General features: G+C 37.1%; 1 protein-coding gene across 2 annotated transcripts; it reads right to left on the bottom strand.

Annotated features, from left to right (window-relative positions):
* Positions 1-446: 446 nt before the first annotated feature.
* ddi2 (DNA-damage inducible protein 2) lies at positions 447-14,563 on the bottom strand. 2 transcript variants are annotated; one of them, XM_038272963.1, is made up of 10 exons: positions 14,413-14,563; positions 14,061-14,330; positions 12,534-12,663; positions 11,888-12,172; positions 9,741-9,867; positions 9,484-9,611; positions 9,082-9,210; positions 8,711-8,814; positions 6,369-6,561; positions 447-2,637 (listed from the first exon to the last, which is right to left on the bottom strand). In XM_038272963.1, exons 2-10 carry the CDS (start codon positions 14,196-14,198, stop codon positions 1,340-1,342), a joined length of 2,532 nt encoding a protein of 843 aa, XP_038128891.1. In that variant the 5' UTR covers positions 14,199-14,330; positions 14,413-14,563; the 3' UTR covers positions 447-1,339. The 2 variants fall into 2 exon arrangements, with proteins under 2 accessions (XP_038128891.1, XP_038128892.1); XM_038272964.1 differs by lacking the exon at positions 14,413-14,563 and adding an exon at positions 2,856-2,904 and having other exon boundaries at positions 2,495-2,637; positions 14,061-14,198.
* Positions 14,564-16,030: the final 1,467 nt, after the last annotated feature.

Here is a 16,030-nt window from a genome sequence, read left to right as displayed (position 1 = left end):
GCTCACTAATATATATAATGAATACATTGCTTAGAAGATACAATGTCAAATATGAGAAAAAAACAACTAACATTTGCCCAAAAACTGTAATGGCAAAAATATTTTTTATATTAATAATCAATGAAAACGCTTTTCATTGAAATGAAAGAAAATGTATCAAAATTGCTCCCAGGCCTTTTGCATATCTCTACAGATATCTTTGATTTTATGCAAATAATTGAAGTTCACTGAAATTAATTTATAGCTTAACCATTTACAGACTGTTGGATTTACATTAGCAGTAGGTAATAATCATAACCTATACTTTAATAATCAAATAACAAATGTCACTTTAGTAAAAGTATAAATTATCATTTACTAAAATAAGTTTGCTGTACAGTTACTGAATATCAAACTTTATATAATGTTTTAAAAAAAAATTTTTAATGACTTGAAACGCACACCGCTTATACAAATACTGGTTTAATTTTATTTGCAATTTAAAATTTCATACAAGATAAAAGGAAAAATCTGCCTGAACATTGTAGGTATGACTGCAACTCTAGAATAGATATGATGCACTGGCAGGATGGCCAGACCCAAGATGAAAAACGGGAAGATTTCAAGTAGAAACAAACCATGAGGATTTGACATGTTAAAAAGTTTCAGAACAGGAGCTACAAACTGGTTCTGTAATTATACACATGGCAAAGCTTTCATGTTGCAGATAATCATTCAAAACAAGACAAGATCCCTTCTGAGAGAGACATGCTGAATCGATAAACGCCATCCACCGTCACGCTTGAATATAAATCATATTTTAGTGATCGTTGCTATGAATTTAAAGATTTCCAATTATATATGGAACATATTTTCACCTGAAAATGAGCTGCCTATGTTCTCAATGAGCAGCTCGGTCAGGCTAACGCCCTAATTTGGACTACAGACGTTAAAATCAGCAGAGGAACATGAGCTGTATTCAAGCTTGATTAGATTTTTTTTTTGTAGTGGTTTCGTGAAACGTGAAAGAGAAACTTTGAGAATTTAATTTTACCATTTGTATGGTTTGACAAATCAGTATTGAGAGATAAAACAAGATAAAAAAAAATTATTATACCAATTGCTAAAAAAAAACAAAAACAATTAAAAGGATGGGCTACCCAAAACATCTGCATGCAAACACACCTCATACATCTGTAATAGCCAAAAACATAAATCACTGGCTGTACTCTTTTCATCGCCGATTTTCTGTGACAAACCAAGAGACAGCATTTTCCTCTGGCTTTTACAAGCTCCCTTTTAAAGAGAAGATTGAGATATATCTGTAACAAGGTCTTAATAAGACAGATGCTGAGATTCGCTAGGTGGGCACAGTGATACTGCGAGCCAGAAGTGCCAGCAAGGCAATTTCCACCACTCCGTTGGCTTGCTCAAGGGCCTCCACAGCCTCCCTGGCAGAAAAACCTGCTGCCTGGATTCTCTGGATGTGCTCGGCTGGGAACTGTCCCATAGAGGGAGGTGGAGGAGGTGGGGCAGAGGAGGACGAGGTGCTTGAAACGTCCCCTGGTATGCTAACAGCTCCTGATGCAGGGCTAAGGAAAGCTTGCTCAGTCTGGAGAGTATCTGGGGTGCCAGTACCAGAGGCTCGTCCATCTGCGATCCCTCTTCCATGCTGCCCCTCTGGCGGCTCCCTGAACTCAGGAACCAGTGCAGGACTGGGAGGAACCTCCGAAGCACCAATAACACAGGTTGCTTCTCTATCCTGTTGGGCTCTGTCCTCTGAGCTGTCTGGGTGCTGCTCTGGGTGTAGCCCTCCCCCTGTTTCTGCTGCATCATCATGCAAATTATCGACCTTAGCAGCTAGGCCAAGCACAGGACACTGAGGTGGTTCTTCATCAGCAGCAGCATGGTTAGCTTTGGCATCACTTGTTTCAGCACCAGCTGCATCAGTTGGAGGAGCAGGGCGGCTGCTTTCTGTTGGGGTGCTGGGCTCAGGGGATGCTTTGTCAGAGTCCTGTGCATGCGGATCAGATGGGGAGCAGGACATGCTGCGACTCTGGGATCGCACCAGCAGCTCGTGGAGCTCCTTCAATGCGGCCGCCAGAGAGGGGATGCTGTCAGAGCTGGAGCAGCGGTCTCCATCCGGCTGCTCGCTCTCCTCGGAGGTAGAGGGACACTCCATTTCAACTGACTTGGCCTCACATTCAGTCGCCCCCTCATCCATGGGCTGTTCAGGCAAACACTCCTCTGGTGTCATTTGTACGGAGCTGCTCTCCCCCCCCTCTGACTCTGTGGCTGCGGGCAGCTGTTCATGGCCTGGGTCCTGGGACTCAGCGGAGGCGTTTGTGGGAGGGGTACATGTACGGAACATATCCGATGAAGGACTGGGAAGATTAAGTTTGTTTTGGAGAGGCAGAGGATGAAGAGGGACACTCTGAAGCGTAGAAGCCTCCTTTTCTGGGGATAAAGATTGAAGAAGCTCTTGAGGCGTCGGCTGCATGGTGGCCGGCGCAGACTGGGAGCGATCCAGGGTCGGGTTTTGTGATTGACAACTAGAAGGATTTTGGGAAGATGAAGAGGGTATGGCCACTTGATCTAATGGTCTTGGTAATTTAAATGGCAGGGGCTGCGGTGAGGTAGTTTGTCCATCTGCAGTGTCTATTATAAGAGAGAATATAAATGGAAATCATCATTTTGAACCACATCTAAAACAAACTCATGAATGATTGCAATTTTTACAATTTAAATGTTGTAAACTAGAGAAATAAGTAAATATACAGACAACAAACCACCCAGCAGCAAATAATAAAAAACAAACTAAATGATTCAACAGCAATGGACTTAGCTCTGGCAACGGTCTTGTGAGATTGCAGTACCTGGTTGGTGGGGCCCTCTTCAGCTGTGTCCAAATGCATCAGTGCTGTCCTGCTCAGGGGTTAGGGGCACACAGCACACACATCATGCAAAGGGACGGAGAAAGTTAGCAGTCACACACAGAGCATGCAACCAAACCAAACTGTCGGCCTTTTCACACAAATCAGATGTGAAAAGTGTCTTCTGAAAACATCTCCAGCAAGGCCCAGGTTCTTATTTGGAATATTCACAAACTCATCAGTCAACTGCAGGAGCTCCTGAATGAGGTCACCTTAGCTGCATAGTTGAATTTTTTCAAGAGAGCAAAATCTTCAAACAGGAGGACAATTTTTTTTCCCTCTAATTGATGAAAGCCTGATTTCCCTTTTTTAGAAGCATAATGCCATAAAAGCTTTGTCTTTTTGGTGCTTATTTTGGTACCAAAGGCCAATGTTAAGTATAAAAACATCACTTTATCCAAAGCTATAGGCAAATGACTTCATTCATCTACAGTTGACCATCGTTTGTTGTTCAGCAGCAGTCAAATCTTTTAATAATTTCTGACATGTTTCCACTGACTCCAGTTAGGACACTTTCAAAACATTTATGTTCCTTCCAGGCAGACGAAACATGTTCATAAACTAATATATTACTTAAAATCTCAAATTAACATTGGGTTGGCCAATTATACATACTTTTGTATCTAAGTTGATTTAAGAAAAATAAACATAAAATTCTAATTTTACACCCAGTTCTAGTTTCTGAGTCAGTCAAATGGTGGAATCAGTCCAGCCTACATAAAAATGCTTCTAATGCATTTTTTAAAATCCCCCAAACCACATAATCACGCCTATGATACGTAAACGGAGTTTTACTTCTTACCTGTTCTCTCTTGAACTTTTATCATTTAATGCAGGGAGATTTTAGAGTTTACCACCAGTATATTCAGTATGAACCATTTAATTTACTCTATTCTTCATTATATATTTCACCAATAATATTATTATAAGTAAAGAAAAAATATAAATAAATAAAATAAAAAAATACACATGTAAATGTATAACTGCATAAATATAAAAAAGATCTTGAAAATTTTGACTAGTATTTCACTATTTATGTTTTTATCTGTGTATTTTGTCCTTTTTTGTATATTTATACATTTATTTATTTCTACTTTTACCTATTTATATATTTGTACATTCTTTTATTTATTTCTTCCCACATTTGTTTCTGTATTTCTACATTGTCAATCGTTTCCACGGTTTATCCAATTGTTAGAACCATCCACCTCATTAACATATGAAGACAGAAATGTATGGCGTCAAGATTCTAACAAAAGTCCCTACTTGCAATATATATACTCCTGTGAGCAGCTTTACTTCATACAGAGACCAATAAACTTTTATTTGAAGTTTCATTTTGAACAACATCTAAAAATCATGAATGATTGCAATTTTATTCATTGCAATCATTTTTAATTTTTAATTTTTTTTTCTACTTGCTTTGATTCCGTTTTATTTTCCTATATTTTAATTAGGGATGCACAATATAATCGGCCCCCCATCGGTATCGGCCTGTATCGGCCATAAAACTGAATATCGGACATCGGCCAGCCCACCGATATTTAACCCGATATTTGATCAGCTTCTGAGTTTCTAAAGTCTAAAAAAAAAAAAAAAAAAAAAAAAAAATACTACTTATTCTTCTTCCTCAGAAACTTCTTTTTTACAGACTTAAAAACTTCTAAAGACAAGGGGAAAAATATTGATACATTAAAATATCCCAATATCTTCATATGCTGATATATTGCCATTTAAAAACACCATATCAATCTCTTTTACTAATGAAATATTGCTATATGCCATCGTTATGCTACGAAATATCCCGAAAATTCACAAAATTTTGCCATATTTTTTTATATTGATATATTGATGCAGTATCGATCTATTTTACTAACAAAATCTCACAAGAATTTGCAAAATATCACGAGAGTTTGTAGCAGAACGATGAAATTTCACAAGATTCTGAAAGTAAAATAGATCGATACCGCGTTTTTAAAAAATCAAGTTGATATCAGCATATGAAAATATAATTGAGTATATTATTTTTCAAAGTGTCAGAATTTGATAACAAAACTGCTATTTTCAATGACTACTTATTTTTGTCCAGCTTTAACATCGGTATCGGTATCAATTATCGGCTACATGAGTTTTAAAATATCGGCATATCGGATATCGGCCAAAATCCCAATATCCTGCATCCCTAATTTTAATCATGTAAAGCACTTTGTATTGTCTTTGTACTGAATTGTGCTATACAAATAAATTTGTGGGGAGAAATAAATAAAAGTAGGAATAAATGAATAAATTAAAAGCAGAAATAAAGAAAAAATAAATAAATAAATAACTGTATAAATACACAAGGAAAAAAATACACTTATATACACACAGAGAAATCAAAACAAAATAAAAGTACAGTATAAATATATAAATATATTTATGCATTTCTTTTATATTTATTTAATTATACTGTTATATATTATGTGTGTATTCATTTATTTTCATATTTTTTATTTAGTCGTTTTTGGTCCCTCTTGGGCCAATGATGCTGCATTCGTTTGCAGCAATGCTCCACATTTAGCTTTGTGGGTCTTTCATGGGCCACATGATAGTAAGATGAACTTTTATTTAAATATTGTTCCTTAAAACACCAAATCCATTATGAAGTACCTCCAGTCCAATAAATAAAAGAGCAAATAAACAGGTTATCCTGTAGTTTTATTACATTTTTATATGCAGCAGCCATTCTGTAGCTGAATTTAAGGATCTAACTTCAGGAAGGCTCTGATGGTAACATAAGCCATCTATTAACAGAGTTTCTGTTAATGGAAAAATCTCAGTTGTTGTTGCAGTTGTTTTTGTTCTTTTATATTCCAGCCACAGGATGTTTCCTCAGCATTTCATTAATCTGAATCATGCAAATAACCTCCTACGTCTCCCTTAGAACTGCATATTCTGTTTATCTGTGTAGGCGGATTCAAGTGCTGTTCAGATCCTCAGAAATCCATCTGAACTAGAAAACAAAACTAGACTAATGATATCTCTGCTTTAAAAACAGTAAGTTTGTGTTAATTAATCATTTTGGAGGGTATTTTCTCCAAACTCTGACTCAATAAATAATGACACCAGTCATGAGCAGTACAACTGATGGGTCCGTACACCAAAGAAACTGTAAAGAAATTAGGTTTCAACTTCTATAGAACCGCTACTCTGAAACCATAGAAGCTTGGTTTTTATTTTATGAAATCTCGGTTTAAAAATATGATTTCATTTGAGAGCCGTTCTGGTTTAATTTTTTTTTTTTATAAATCACATTCAAACCTTTGAGGTAATGACATGAAGTGATCACAAGTGTCGATATTGAGATGAGTGCGTAAATGAGGTTGAGAGTAAGAAGCTTCAAGTGGCACATGCAAATGTGAATCTAACAGAGCTAGAAAAAGAAAAATGATTGAAAGAGAGCTGACAGTTTCTTACCACTCTCTTGTATAGATCTCTGAAGTGCCTCTGCCAGTTCTCTGTCAGCGATCTCCTCTGGACGTGCTTCCTCGCGCCCCTCGGCGCCGTACGCCAGCCGGGCGCACTCGGGCAGCTCTGCCTCAGACAGGAAGCGGGTTTCGGTGCCCGTAGTGCCGATAACGAGCACGCTCTTCTTCAGGTCAATTGAACACTAGAAGGAGAAAAAACAAAAAAGTGTTCCCAAATGATCTGCAGAGGAATCTGAATAAATTATAATACCACTGATATAACTGCAAAAAAGTTTAAATCTGTCTTTTTTAGCAATTAATCTGTTTATGATTCTTTAACAGCTTAACGACACAAGCCTAAAAGTTCCACTATTCAAGTTAATCCATCCCATCAATGTTTTTGAGAGGCACCTAACATGATGCTGAGGATAGAATTGCTATATTAACCAAAGGTCTCCTAACCGTCGCCTTGGAGCTACCAGTAGCTCTCCAAAGGGTCAGTGATATAAAATATATAATTTGATTTGTTAGGCAATAAATTCTTTCCGAGTTTCAGCCAACCACAGTCTCCTGTCTCCTAATTTCCTCCCCTTACATGGATTACTTGCCAGTTAGCTGCCAAACATTTCTCGCTTGCACACAGATACAGTCTTAAATGCAGACTAAAGTGATCAGGAAAGATGGGAATAACAGCATCACAGTTCAATCAAAGAGAAGCAGAAAGCTGATTTCCAAGAAGAGTGGTGACTGGAGGTTTATTACACAAATGTGAACGAAAAGTGTGCTTTTCTCATCTGTGGAGCAGGCCCACTGATCTCTATTCACTGGATTGCTGATAGCCCGCTGGTAGTACGGAGTTGAATTGAAGCCACTGGCCGGCATAATAGTACTCCCTAGTTAGACCGGTCGCAATGTAAACAATATGTGCCCAACAGCATCGAACAATAACGTTCTCATTTTCAGGAGGGCTTAAGACTTTTAAAATAAAGCTAAATTCATCACTTTGACACACTCTTGCTGTTTCATAGCATAAGTAGATAACTTAACATATGATTAAAAAAAAAATAGGCACATCACATTGCATAGTCATTGAAGTGCTAAATTGATGATGTACATGTAAAAGACATGTATTGATCACATTGTTATGGTAACTATGGTAACTAACTAACTAAATATTACATATGATTTCAAGATTTTACATCAAAACTGAAATACAAGCACATGTCCGGTAATGCTATAGTATTTTTCTTTTTATACATGAATGCTGGCATATACTTTTATGCTGTGTCTGTGAATGAGCCTTTAAAAATGTTTGAGTTACTTTTTCGTCAATATAACATGTAATATATTTCAGCACATGACTTTTTCAAATGAGAAATACAACAAACACTACGAAAACGATGGCGTCATCCACCCAATATAGAATTACTACATTGACATTTCAGGTAATTACTTTCTATTTATTCAACTTTCTATTTTCAAACATTAGACACAATGTCGATGTCTAACTCTGTTAATATCTTCGAGTCGGTCCGAGATAACCAGACTAATGTTATGCAACATAGTATACTATAGGATACATCGGAGTATATATGGATTTTCCTGGTTAGTACACCCGCTGACTGTGAAATTACCAGTGAAATGTCTTCCCACAGCCGGCACACTGCTTGTTTTTGCAGTCAAATGCTACATACGTAGGCTTTTTTACTGCGCATCTCTGTGGGGAGTACCAATATGGTGGCCGGTGGCTTCACTTTTGACGGGCAATCAGAATTCCAGTGAATAAATAGAAATCAGGGAGCTTTATAATCAGTTTTATAATCAAAGATTTAAGGCCCAGCTTTCACCAAAGCTAGGCCTGAAATCTTTGACAATAAAACCCCCAAAGAAGGACAGCTAACTAAATGAGGTGATATTTAAAGTGGCATAAATGATGACTAAGCACAAAAAGCTGATTACTGACATATTTTTTAAAGAAGCAATGACTGCTGTGCTGGAATCTATTCTGGAACCAAAGGAATAAAGCAGTGATTTTGTCTGCAGTTCGTCAGGTTGGACTAGTGTCCTATCTGAATGATGGGACACAGCTAGAACAGGCTGCCACTCGGGATTTATAACGCACTTCAAAATGGATCCAAACTTACCTACATTTCTAAAATACCACTGCTCTTTAAAAATCCATACCAAAACAAACCCGTACATTTATATGACCATGAGTCTATATGGCTGCTTCGTGACATGTGTGGCCCTCTTGCTCTTTTATTGTGGAAAAGGAAGATAAAAGGTTGGAGGCCCCTGAATTAGGCAAACCTTAACAAATAATGTTAGGTATTATGCACTCAGAGGACACACCTGGTGTCTCTTCAGCATGTCCAGGCCGAGCAACATGTCCATTGGCTGATCCTCCAATATGGAGAAAGAACAAGGGAGAAAGTCCCCTTCGATTTGGACCTGAGCTGGAAGCAAGGAAAAGAAAAAAACACATTTTTAAATAGTTATTGTATTCCTCAAATCAAAAGCCAGATATCTGAAATGTAATAATCTGAGAGGGAGGATTAGAAAATGTCACATTTAGCCTTTCTCTGCTAGAAAAGATATACCGGTAAGCAAAAAACAAAAAAAACAAAAAAAAAACACCCAAAATGATTCTGGTTTTTAGTTTAATGTACAACATTTTAACGATTTGAACAGCTGTGCTTTTCAGAGGCTATCCTCAAACTAACCCAAGTGAACTCTTCCTATGATCTTCTGAGTGCCCACTCCCTTGGCGATCCCTGCCCAGCGCCGGTCCACTAATCGCATAATGTTGCAGCGCTCCGCACACGCTTGGCTCATGATGGTCATCTGTGCTCCTTAATGTGAAAAACAAAAAGAAAAGAAACATTAGAAAACAGGACTGAAGTAAGAAATCTAGGAGACAGAACAAAAATAATCTGAAAGTGCATCAAACATGCATAAAAATTTAAATTCCCTCAAGCGTTTTAATGTCTGGGAACCAAAGCCAAGTTATTTTTCTTATGTTGAAACTAACCACAGATCAGCCTTTGTAATTTTATTACCACTTCGTTTCTTGACCAAAAAACTTGTAGAAACTTTATCAGGCATCAGGATTTTATGTTCATTACCTGAGTCAACAAAAGCTTTCACAGGATGGCCATTGACTTTGCAGTTAATGTACAGCATAACCACCTGTCCAAAGCTTTCTGGGGCCTCCTCCATTGCAATTGTCATATTTTCCTCCACGTTGTGCTGCCTGGTATATGGGGCAGTGGGGGGAAAAAAATCAAAAATCAAAACATGCAGACTATGACTGAGCTGCGTTAGGGTTACAGGGATGTTTATTTTAATCCACTTGAGTGACTAGTTTACAATGTTTTCCTACCGGATATCCTCCTCAATCTTTGCCTGAGCTTCCAAATCAAACGGATCAGCTGTCAGGAGTCTGATTCTCTCTTGCTCTCTTTTGGCTCGATCCTGTTGTTGCTCCAGCAGCACTTTGGTAAAACGTTCTGGGGAAAAAAAAAAGGGATTTTATCAAGATTTTCTGCAATAGACCAGCTTAGAGTAGTACAGCATAATAAAGTGGAAGAAAATGATAGAGGGATTTTCTTTGTTTTGTCTGTATATCTTGTCACTTTATATCTATACTAGATATATAAAAATTATCAAATTAACAGCCTTGAATTAAATCAAATTAACATCAAGCCATTTCGATTCAGTCAATACAGCAATTGTCAACGCTGCACTTAACCTGGTCCTCAAACAAAAGAAAAAAAAATATTTTCTAAATAAAATTTTAAAAATCCTGTTGTAGTTTGTCATGTTAAGGGCATAGCAAACATGTGGATGGTGTTCTGGTTTAAAGAAAAACCAAAATCAAACTTTCTGAACTTCAAAGATTCCAAATAATAGGAGCTTAATTACACATCCATAAAGAGATTGCTGTGAAAATGTTAAGACATATAAAATCGATCCTGTTCCACACATAAAATCAGCAGATTGCACGTTCTAGCGTCAGTGGCCCTAAAAGAAAGATGAGGTTCAAAGCCATGGAGATATTAAACTGCTACTAACAAAAGCTTCTTTTATAAACATGCCAGATTATTTTATTTTTCTTTTCGTTTTGATTTAATAGTATAACAATTCTCTGCAGTCCTGCTGAATATCCAGGTGTTTTTTTTTTCTGCATTAATAATATTCTAGTAATTTCTAATAGTCCAAACATGTTTACATGTGCACAGAATCTTTCTCTCTTCTTGTATTGTACCAAAACCCCATTTGTTGTAACAATGACAGCAGATATTTTTGTGTGTCCATTTGCACCGGACTTTCAGAAGTTGTAAAAATGACACAAAAACTGCAGCAGCAGTTGAATTTCCAATTCAGAAAATGACTTTGCACATGGGGAAACGTGCAAAGTGATCCTCCACCTATGAATTTGCACAGTTTGGTCAATAAATTATGATCAGCATACTGATGAAAACAAAGAAGCAAAAGGTTCGCACATTCTGTCTGCTTAACTGCAATTGCAAATCACTTTGAACCTTTTTTAGAGGTTTACTCTGCGCATAAACACACATTTGCACCTGTTTTAAGATGCACAAACCTTCTGCAGCTCAAGTCCTTAGTGTATAAATTAATTATGCATTGCACAATGCTGAAACATGGTGGAAGCGGCAGCATACTTTGGAGAGGCTGTTCTTTAGTAGGTAGGAAAGCTGGATTAAGATAAATGAAAGGGAAAAAAAAAAAAGCAAACACATGCATAATTTCCCAGACAATACTCTAAGTGCAAATCTGTATTAGGATCTCAAATATTGCTATTGGTCTGTGCTACCCATCAAATCTGACTTGTCTTTAGATAAACAAAGGTGGTACACGCAGACATCTCAAACATCTACAGCTGTAAATGCAGTAAAGGATGTTTCTGTTTCAGCTGCTCCTGACAGTGCCTAAAGCAAGGCTTAAGCTCAGAGGGGATCGAGCGTTTTCTGTTGCAGCTCCAAAACTCTGGAATGCATTGCCGCTGCACATTAGACAGGCCACCTCTCTGTCTCATTTTAAAAGTCTTCTTAAAACCCACCTCTTTTCTTTGGCTTTTAACACCATGTAGAGTGTTGATTTTATGTACACATGTTGATTTTATGTATACACATGCATATTTTTATCCTGTGCGGGCAGTGCTTTTATTTTATTTTATTACTTTTATTTATTTTAGTTATTTTATCTTTTTGTGCAGCACTTTGGAAACCTCGTGTTTATTTAAACCGTGCTATATAAATAAAGTGGATTGGATTGTATCATGATGAATAAAAATGGATGGTCCACTTGTTGGATTGTTTTTAAATATTAAAAACTGTACATCATTTTTATATTCTACTTTTCTAGTCTACTTTACAGATTGCAATAAATAATATTGAAGGTTTTGTTGGTAATGAGACTAAATATGGAAAAACATGAGGTTTTTATATTGCGTGCCTCTATAAACATCAAGGGCCAATAGGTTTTATTTCATCAATCTTAGTTCACCTAAATCTCCGCTCAGCAGGGCCTCAGCAAGTGGAGGGTTTCTCTCTTTGAGCAGAGAAAGCTCGTGTGGATTGGATAATAGCATCTGTTGTAGTAAGGCAGGGTTGTCCAAGCCCTGTGGCGAGGAACCGCGAAAGGCCATCGGCGTGGAAGGTTGTTCGGCACGCGGCGGTGGCGGCTGCTGCTGCTGCGGGGCTTGTTGCTGCAGCTGCGGGGCAGCATGCTGATTGGCTGAAGATGAGGTGCCAGGAACTGTTATGGATCTGAAATCGATACGAGGCAGACCTGGTGAGAATAAAGAGAGAGAGGTTAGCCTTTTTCAATATACAGGGAGACGTTTGGTGTCCGTCTCCAGTGGTCATTGGGTGAGAGGTGGAGTTACCAGATCGTCACAAAAACAAGAAAAACAAGTAAGTGCAAGCTCACATTCTTTCCTTAGGATTCTGAGACGACAATAAACATAAAAGTCATGCTTTTGGATATTCTAAGAAGCTGAAATAACTGGCAAGAAATGGCATGAAAATAGATGCAGACAGACTGTGGGCAGGGATTCAAACTGGTGACCTTCTTTCTGCCATGCAATGAGTTAACAACCTTCTCAGCATCAAGACAAACTAACAAGACAGACAGCAGGCAGGCAGTTTACCTGGAAAGGCTGGTTGAGTTTGTGGAGGCCGTCTATCAGCTTGTCGAAGAACCACCACATCTCCATCCTTGACACCGTAAGTCCCCAAGGCACGGGTGGGGTCTTTGAGGGGCTGTTCTACATATGTGATCTGGGTAGAGCGAAAAATTCAGATTTTATTCTCGCTGCACTGGGAGAAGATTACATTCATTCTGGTTTAACGGTGTGCCATCTGTTTTGACAAACAACCTTTTCCATTAACTGCAATGACAACTGAAATCTTTATCTTTTCCTGTAGATATAAACAGCCTATTTAAAATGCATCTTAAAATACACAGGACATTACACAGGATTATCTTACCATGACATATCCTAGAGTGTTTGTAACACACCTTATGTAATATATGATATGTAAGCTCTAATATGTAAGTAATAATAAAAAGAGATTAGGGTAGATTGGCAACAATGTGGTGTATCTAGAATAAAGTGTAAAATGTTGTCAATGTGCCGCTATTGTTTTCATTGTAAAAGAACTAGGAAAAAACTGTCTACTCTCCCAATACACAACTTAAAGAGACAGTTTTTTTTTTTTTTTGTTCCCTTTCTCAAATAGGATTCAGAATTTGATCAATTACTTGAATTATCAATTTATGGAAAATCAGGATTTGGGCTTTCATAGTTCAGAATGACATAAGTTTGTTGCTTTTTATTCTTATACTTCTACTTATAACTTAAAATTTAGCTCAATGTTTTACAATAATCGCTGCAAACATGCAGTGAATAACATTTTCACTGCATTTCTTGTGGTTTCATTTTGTTTAATCCAGTAGAGGAATTATGGCGTCAAACTATGAACGTTTTTCTTATCTAATGAAATGAAAAAGAACATTGAAATATTTTTGTTAAATTTTGCATTTATAGTGCATAATGGGAGGATAAACATGTTTTTATGCATTTTTCCCCCCAGCATTTGAGCTAATAAACACGGATCAAATCTGATCAAGCTAAGATCAGCTGATTTTAACCTTTAGCAAAGTAAATTATGAATCATTAAAAGCCAGTGGATTGAATTAATTCTGCCATCAGTTTTTAAGGAACTTCTTTCCCCACTACAGTGTGAAAGTAATGACGTTTATTAGGCTTCATTTACAAGTAAAGCAACTTCCATCTGAATAAATACACTAATAAAAAAGTTCTCTGACAGATGACATAAGATTCTTGCACCTAGTATGTTTAGTTTTAAAGCTGAGGGTACAGTATTGAACAGAGACTGAACGCTGTTTTTAAAGTTACCCTACATCTTGATAAGCAGACAAATGTAGTTTTCAGTTAACTGCCCAACTAAATTCACAGTTATGTTTACTTGCGCCCTAAAAGCTGAAGCCGATCCGAAGTATGCAATTAGGTGGCCGAAACCCATGCCTAGAACTCTTTTCTTTGTCAATAATTTGTTTCACAACAGTTCAGACGTCAAAAATCAACAACACGATTTATGCTAGCTAGGCTAGCTATTAGCCGCGTTAGCTCCGTGGCTACATTCAGTCTTGCCTGGATTTCCCCAGCTGGGATTCCTGATTCCAGTTCACAAAGTGCTACAAAGTCCCTCAACTCCAGCTCTGGGGACACGTCGAGGGCAAACGTGGTTTCTGGGCGATCCCTCGGCGCGCAGAAAACGGTGACCAGCATCGTTTTTTGGAGCGGGGGGGCAGAAACAGGATCACTGGACAAACCCCTGTTCTTCTACCACAGAATGCGGTTAGTGTAGTTCCTTATGTCACCAAGTAAAAAGCACGACCAGCACGGAGGGCTTTCCTAAAACTTAAAATATGTATGTGAATACAAAGTACATTACAAATCGAAACTATTGTGAAATCGAAAGTCGGACACAGTTTGGACTCACTTGGTAAACCTCTGATGTGACAGTTTCTCTTTTAAGAACAACAAAATATCAAGTATTGCTCAGCAGTGCCGTATGATTTTCGGCATGTCGTACATCAGGAATTTCTTCATCTCTGCTTTTCGGGTTTTAAACGTTCCATGGTAATGTTCCAGCGCCACCTAGCGGATTCATATATATGAATATATTTACAGTTATATGTATATATAAATAAATAAATATATATGTATGTTATATATATATATATATATATATATATATATATATATATATATATATATATATATATATATATATATATATATATATATATATGCAGTTTATTTATCACTCAAAATGACTTTAAAATCACCGACATTAGCTGAAAACGACCCAGCCGGCGCCATTTTTGTTGTACACATTCTCGCGTGATTTGAAAAAGCCGCGAGATTTCCCGCCAGATGCGTGATTTTTGTCAACCTAGCGGAAATTTTGATGTAGTTACCAAAACGACAAACAAGCTAGAAAGCACTATCATATGGCAGTCTTCTGTACAGTGGTCATACATTAAAAAATGTTCATTAATTTTTTTTCTTTCAGACATTGGAGCGGTGCATTTAAATGTTATAGAGCTAAACATGTTAAATTGGTGACCTGTTATGTTATTATTATTGTCTTGTTGCTGCATTTATTTTGTCATAGAAAACTAATCCCGAGTCAGTTAAAAGTCAGGGAATTCTGAAATTATGTAAGACTGTGGAAACCCTGTATAAAATAACTGTATAATGATTCTCTAGAAAAGTCACATTATATTAATAGTATTATCTTGTATAAACATACTGGGACTCTAAAATAAGTGACTTCTATCTTGTGATTTATCTTAAGTTTTTAAACTGTCAAGTTCTTTTTTTTTTTAGATTTTTAACATTACAATTTAGATTTTTCCCAAGCACACAACAGTTTAAAGCAAAGTTTAGTTTGAAAAGAATGTGCAGGAAGGATTGAAAGGCATGTTAACACGGTAATGTAGGCTTGAGTTCATTATCTGAGGCATGCATATACACAACAGGAACCTGTAAAATAAAATAAAAAATACTGAATTACAAAAAACATAAAAAAAAAAAAAAACATGTTTCATTGGTATATATACAAAAATGAATATTAGGAACTATATTTATAAGGCATTATACTGGGCAAGTAAAAATTGTTTCTGGGCAAATTAAATATGAAAGTCAAATCCTTAACGTCAACCCCTGATATATATATATATATATATATATATATATATATATATATATATATATATATATATATATATATACACTATATTGCCAAAAGTATTTGCTCACCTGCCTTGACTCACATATGAGCTTAAGTGACATCCCGTTCCTAATCCATAGGGTTCAATATGACGTCGGTCCACCCTTTGCAGCTAGAACAGCTTCAACTCTTCTGGGAAGGCTGTCCACAAGGTTTAGGAGTGTGTTTATGGGAATTTTTGACCATTCTTCCAGAAGCGCATTTGTGAGGTCGCACACTGATGTTGGACGAGAAGGCCTGGCTCTCAGTCTCCGCTCTAACTCATCCCAAAGGTGTTCTATCGGGTTGAGGTCAGGACTCTGTGCAGGCCAGTCAAGTTCAT

Source organism: Cyprinodon tularosa, unplaced genomic scaffold (assembly GCF_016077235.1).
Source record: "Cyprinodon tularosa strain WSP-4 unplaced genomic scaffold, ASM1607723v1 ctg85, whole genome shotgun sequence".
NCBI lineage: Eukaryota > Metazoa > Chordata > Actinopteri > Cyprinodontiformes > Cyprinodontidae > Cyprinodon > Cyprinodon tularosa.
The sequence above is the reverse complement of the archived record's forward strand: the minus strand, read 5'-3'. Positions and strand labels throughout refer to the sequence as shown.

What these genes read in the sequence shown, in the direction of transcription:
- ddi2 (XM_038272963.1), bottom strand. Translation starts at nt 14,198, where the DNA reads ATGCTGGTCACCGTTTTCTGCGCGCCGAGGGATCGCCCAGAAACCACG. An exon ending in AAGATTGAGGAGGATATCCG is followed by an intron (nt 9,612 to 9,740) that starts GTAGGAAAACAT and finishes CCCATATACCAG; the next exon opens with GCAGCACAACGTGGAGGAAA. An exon ending in GAAAGCTTTTGTTGACTCAG is followed by an intron (nt 9,211 to 9,483) that starts GTAATGAACATA and finishes TTTCACATTAAG; the next exon opens with GAGCACAGATGACCATCATG.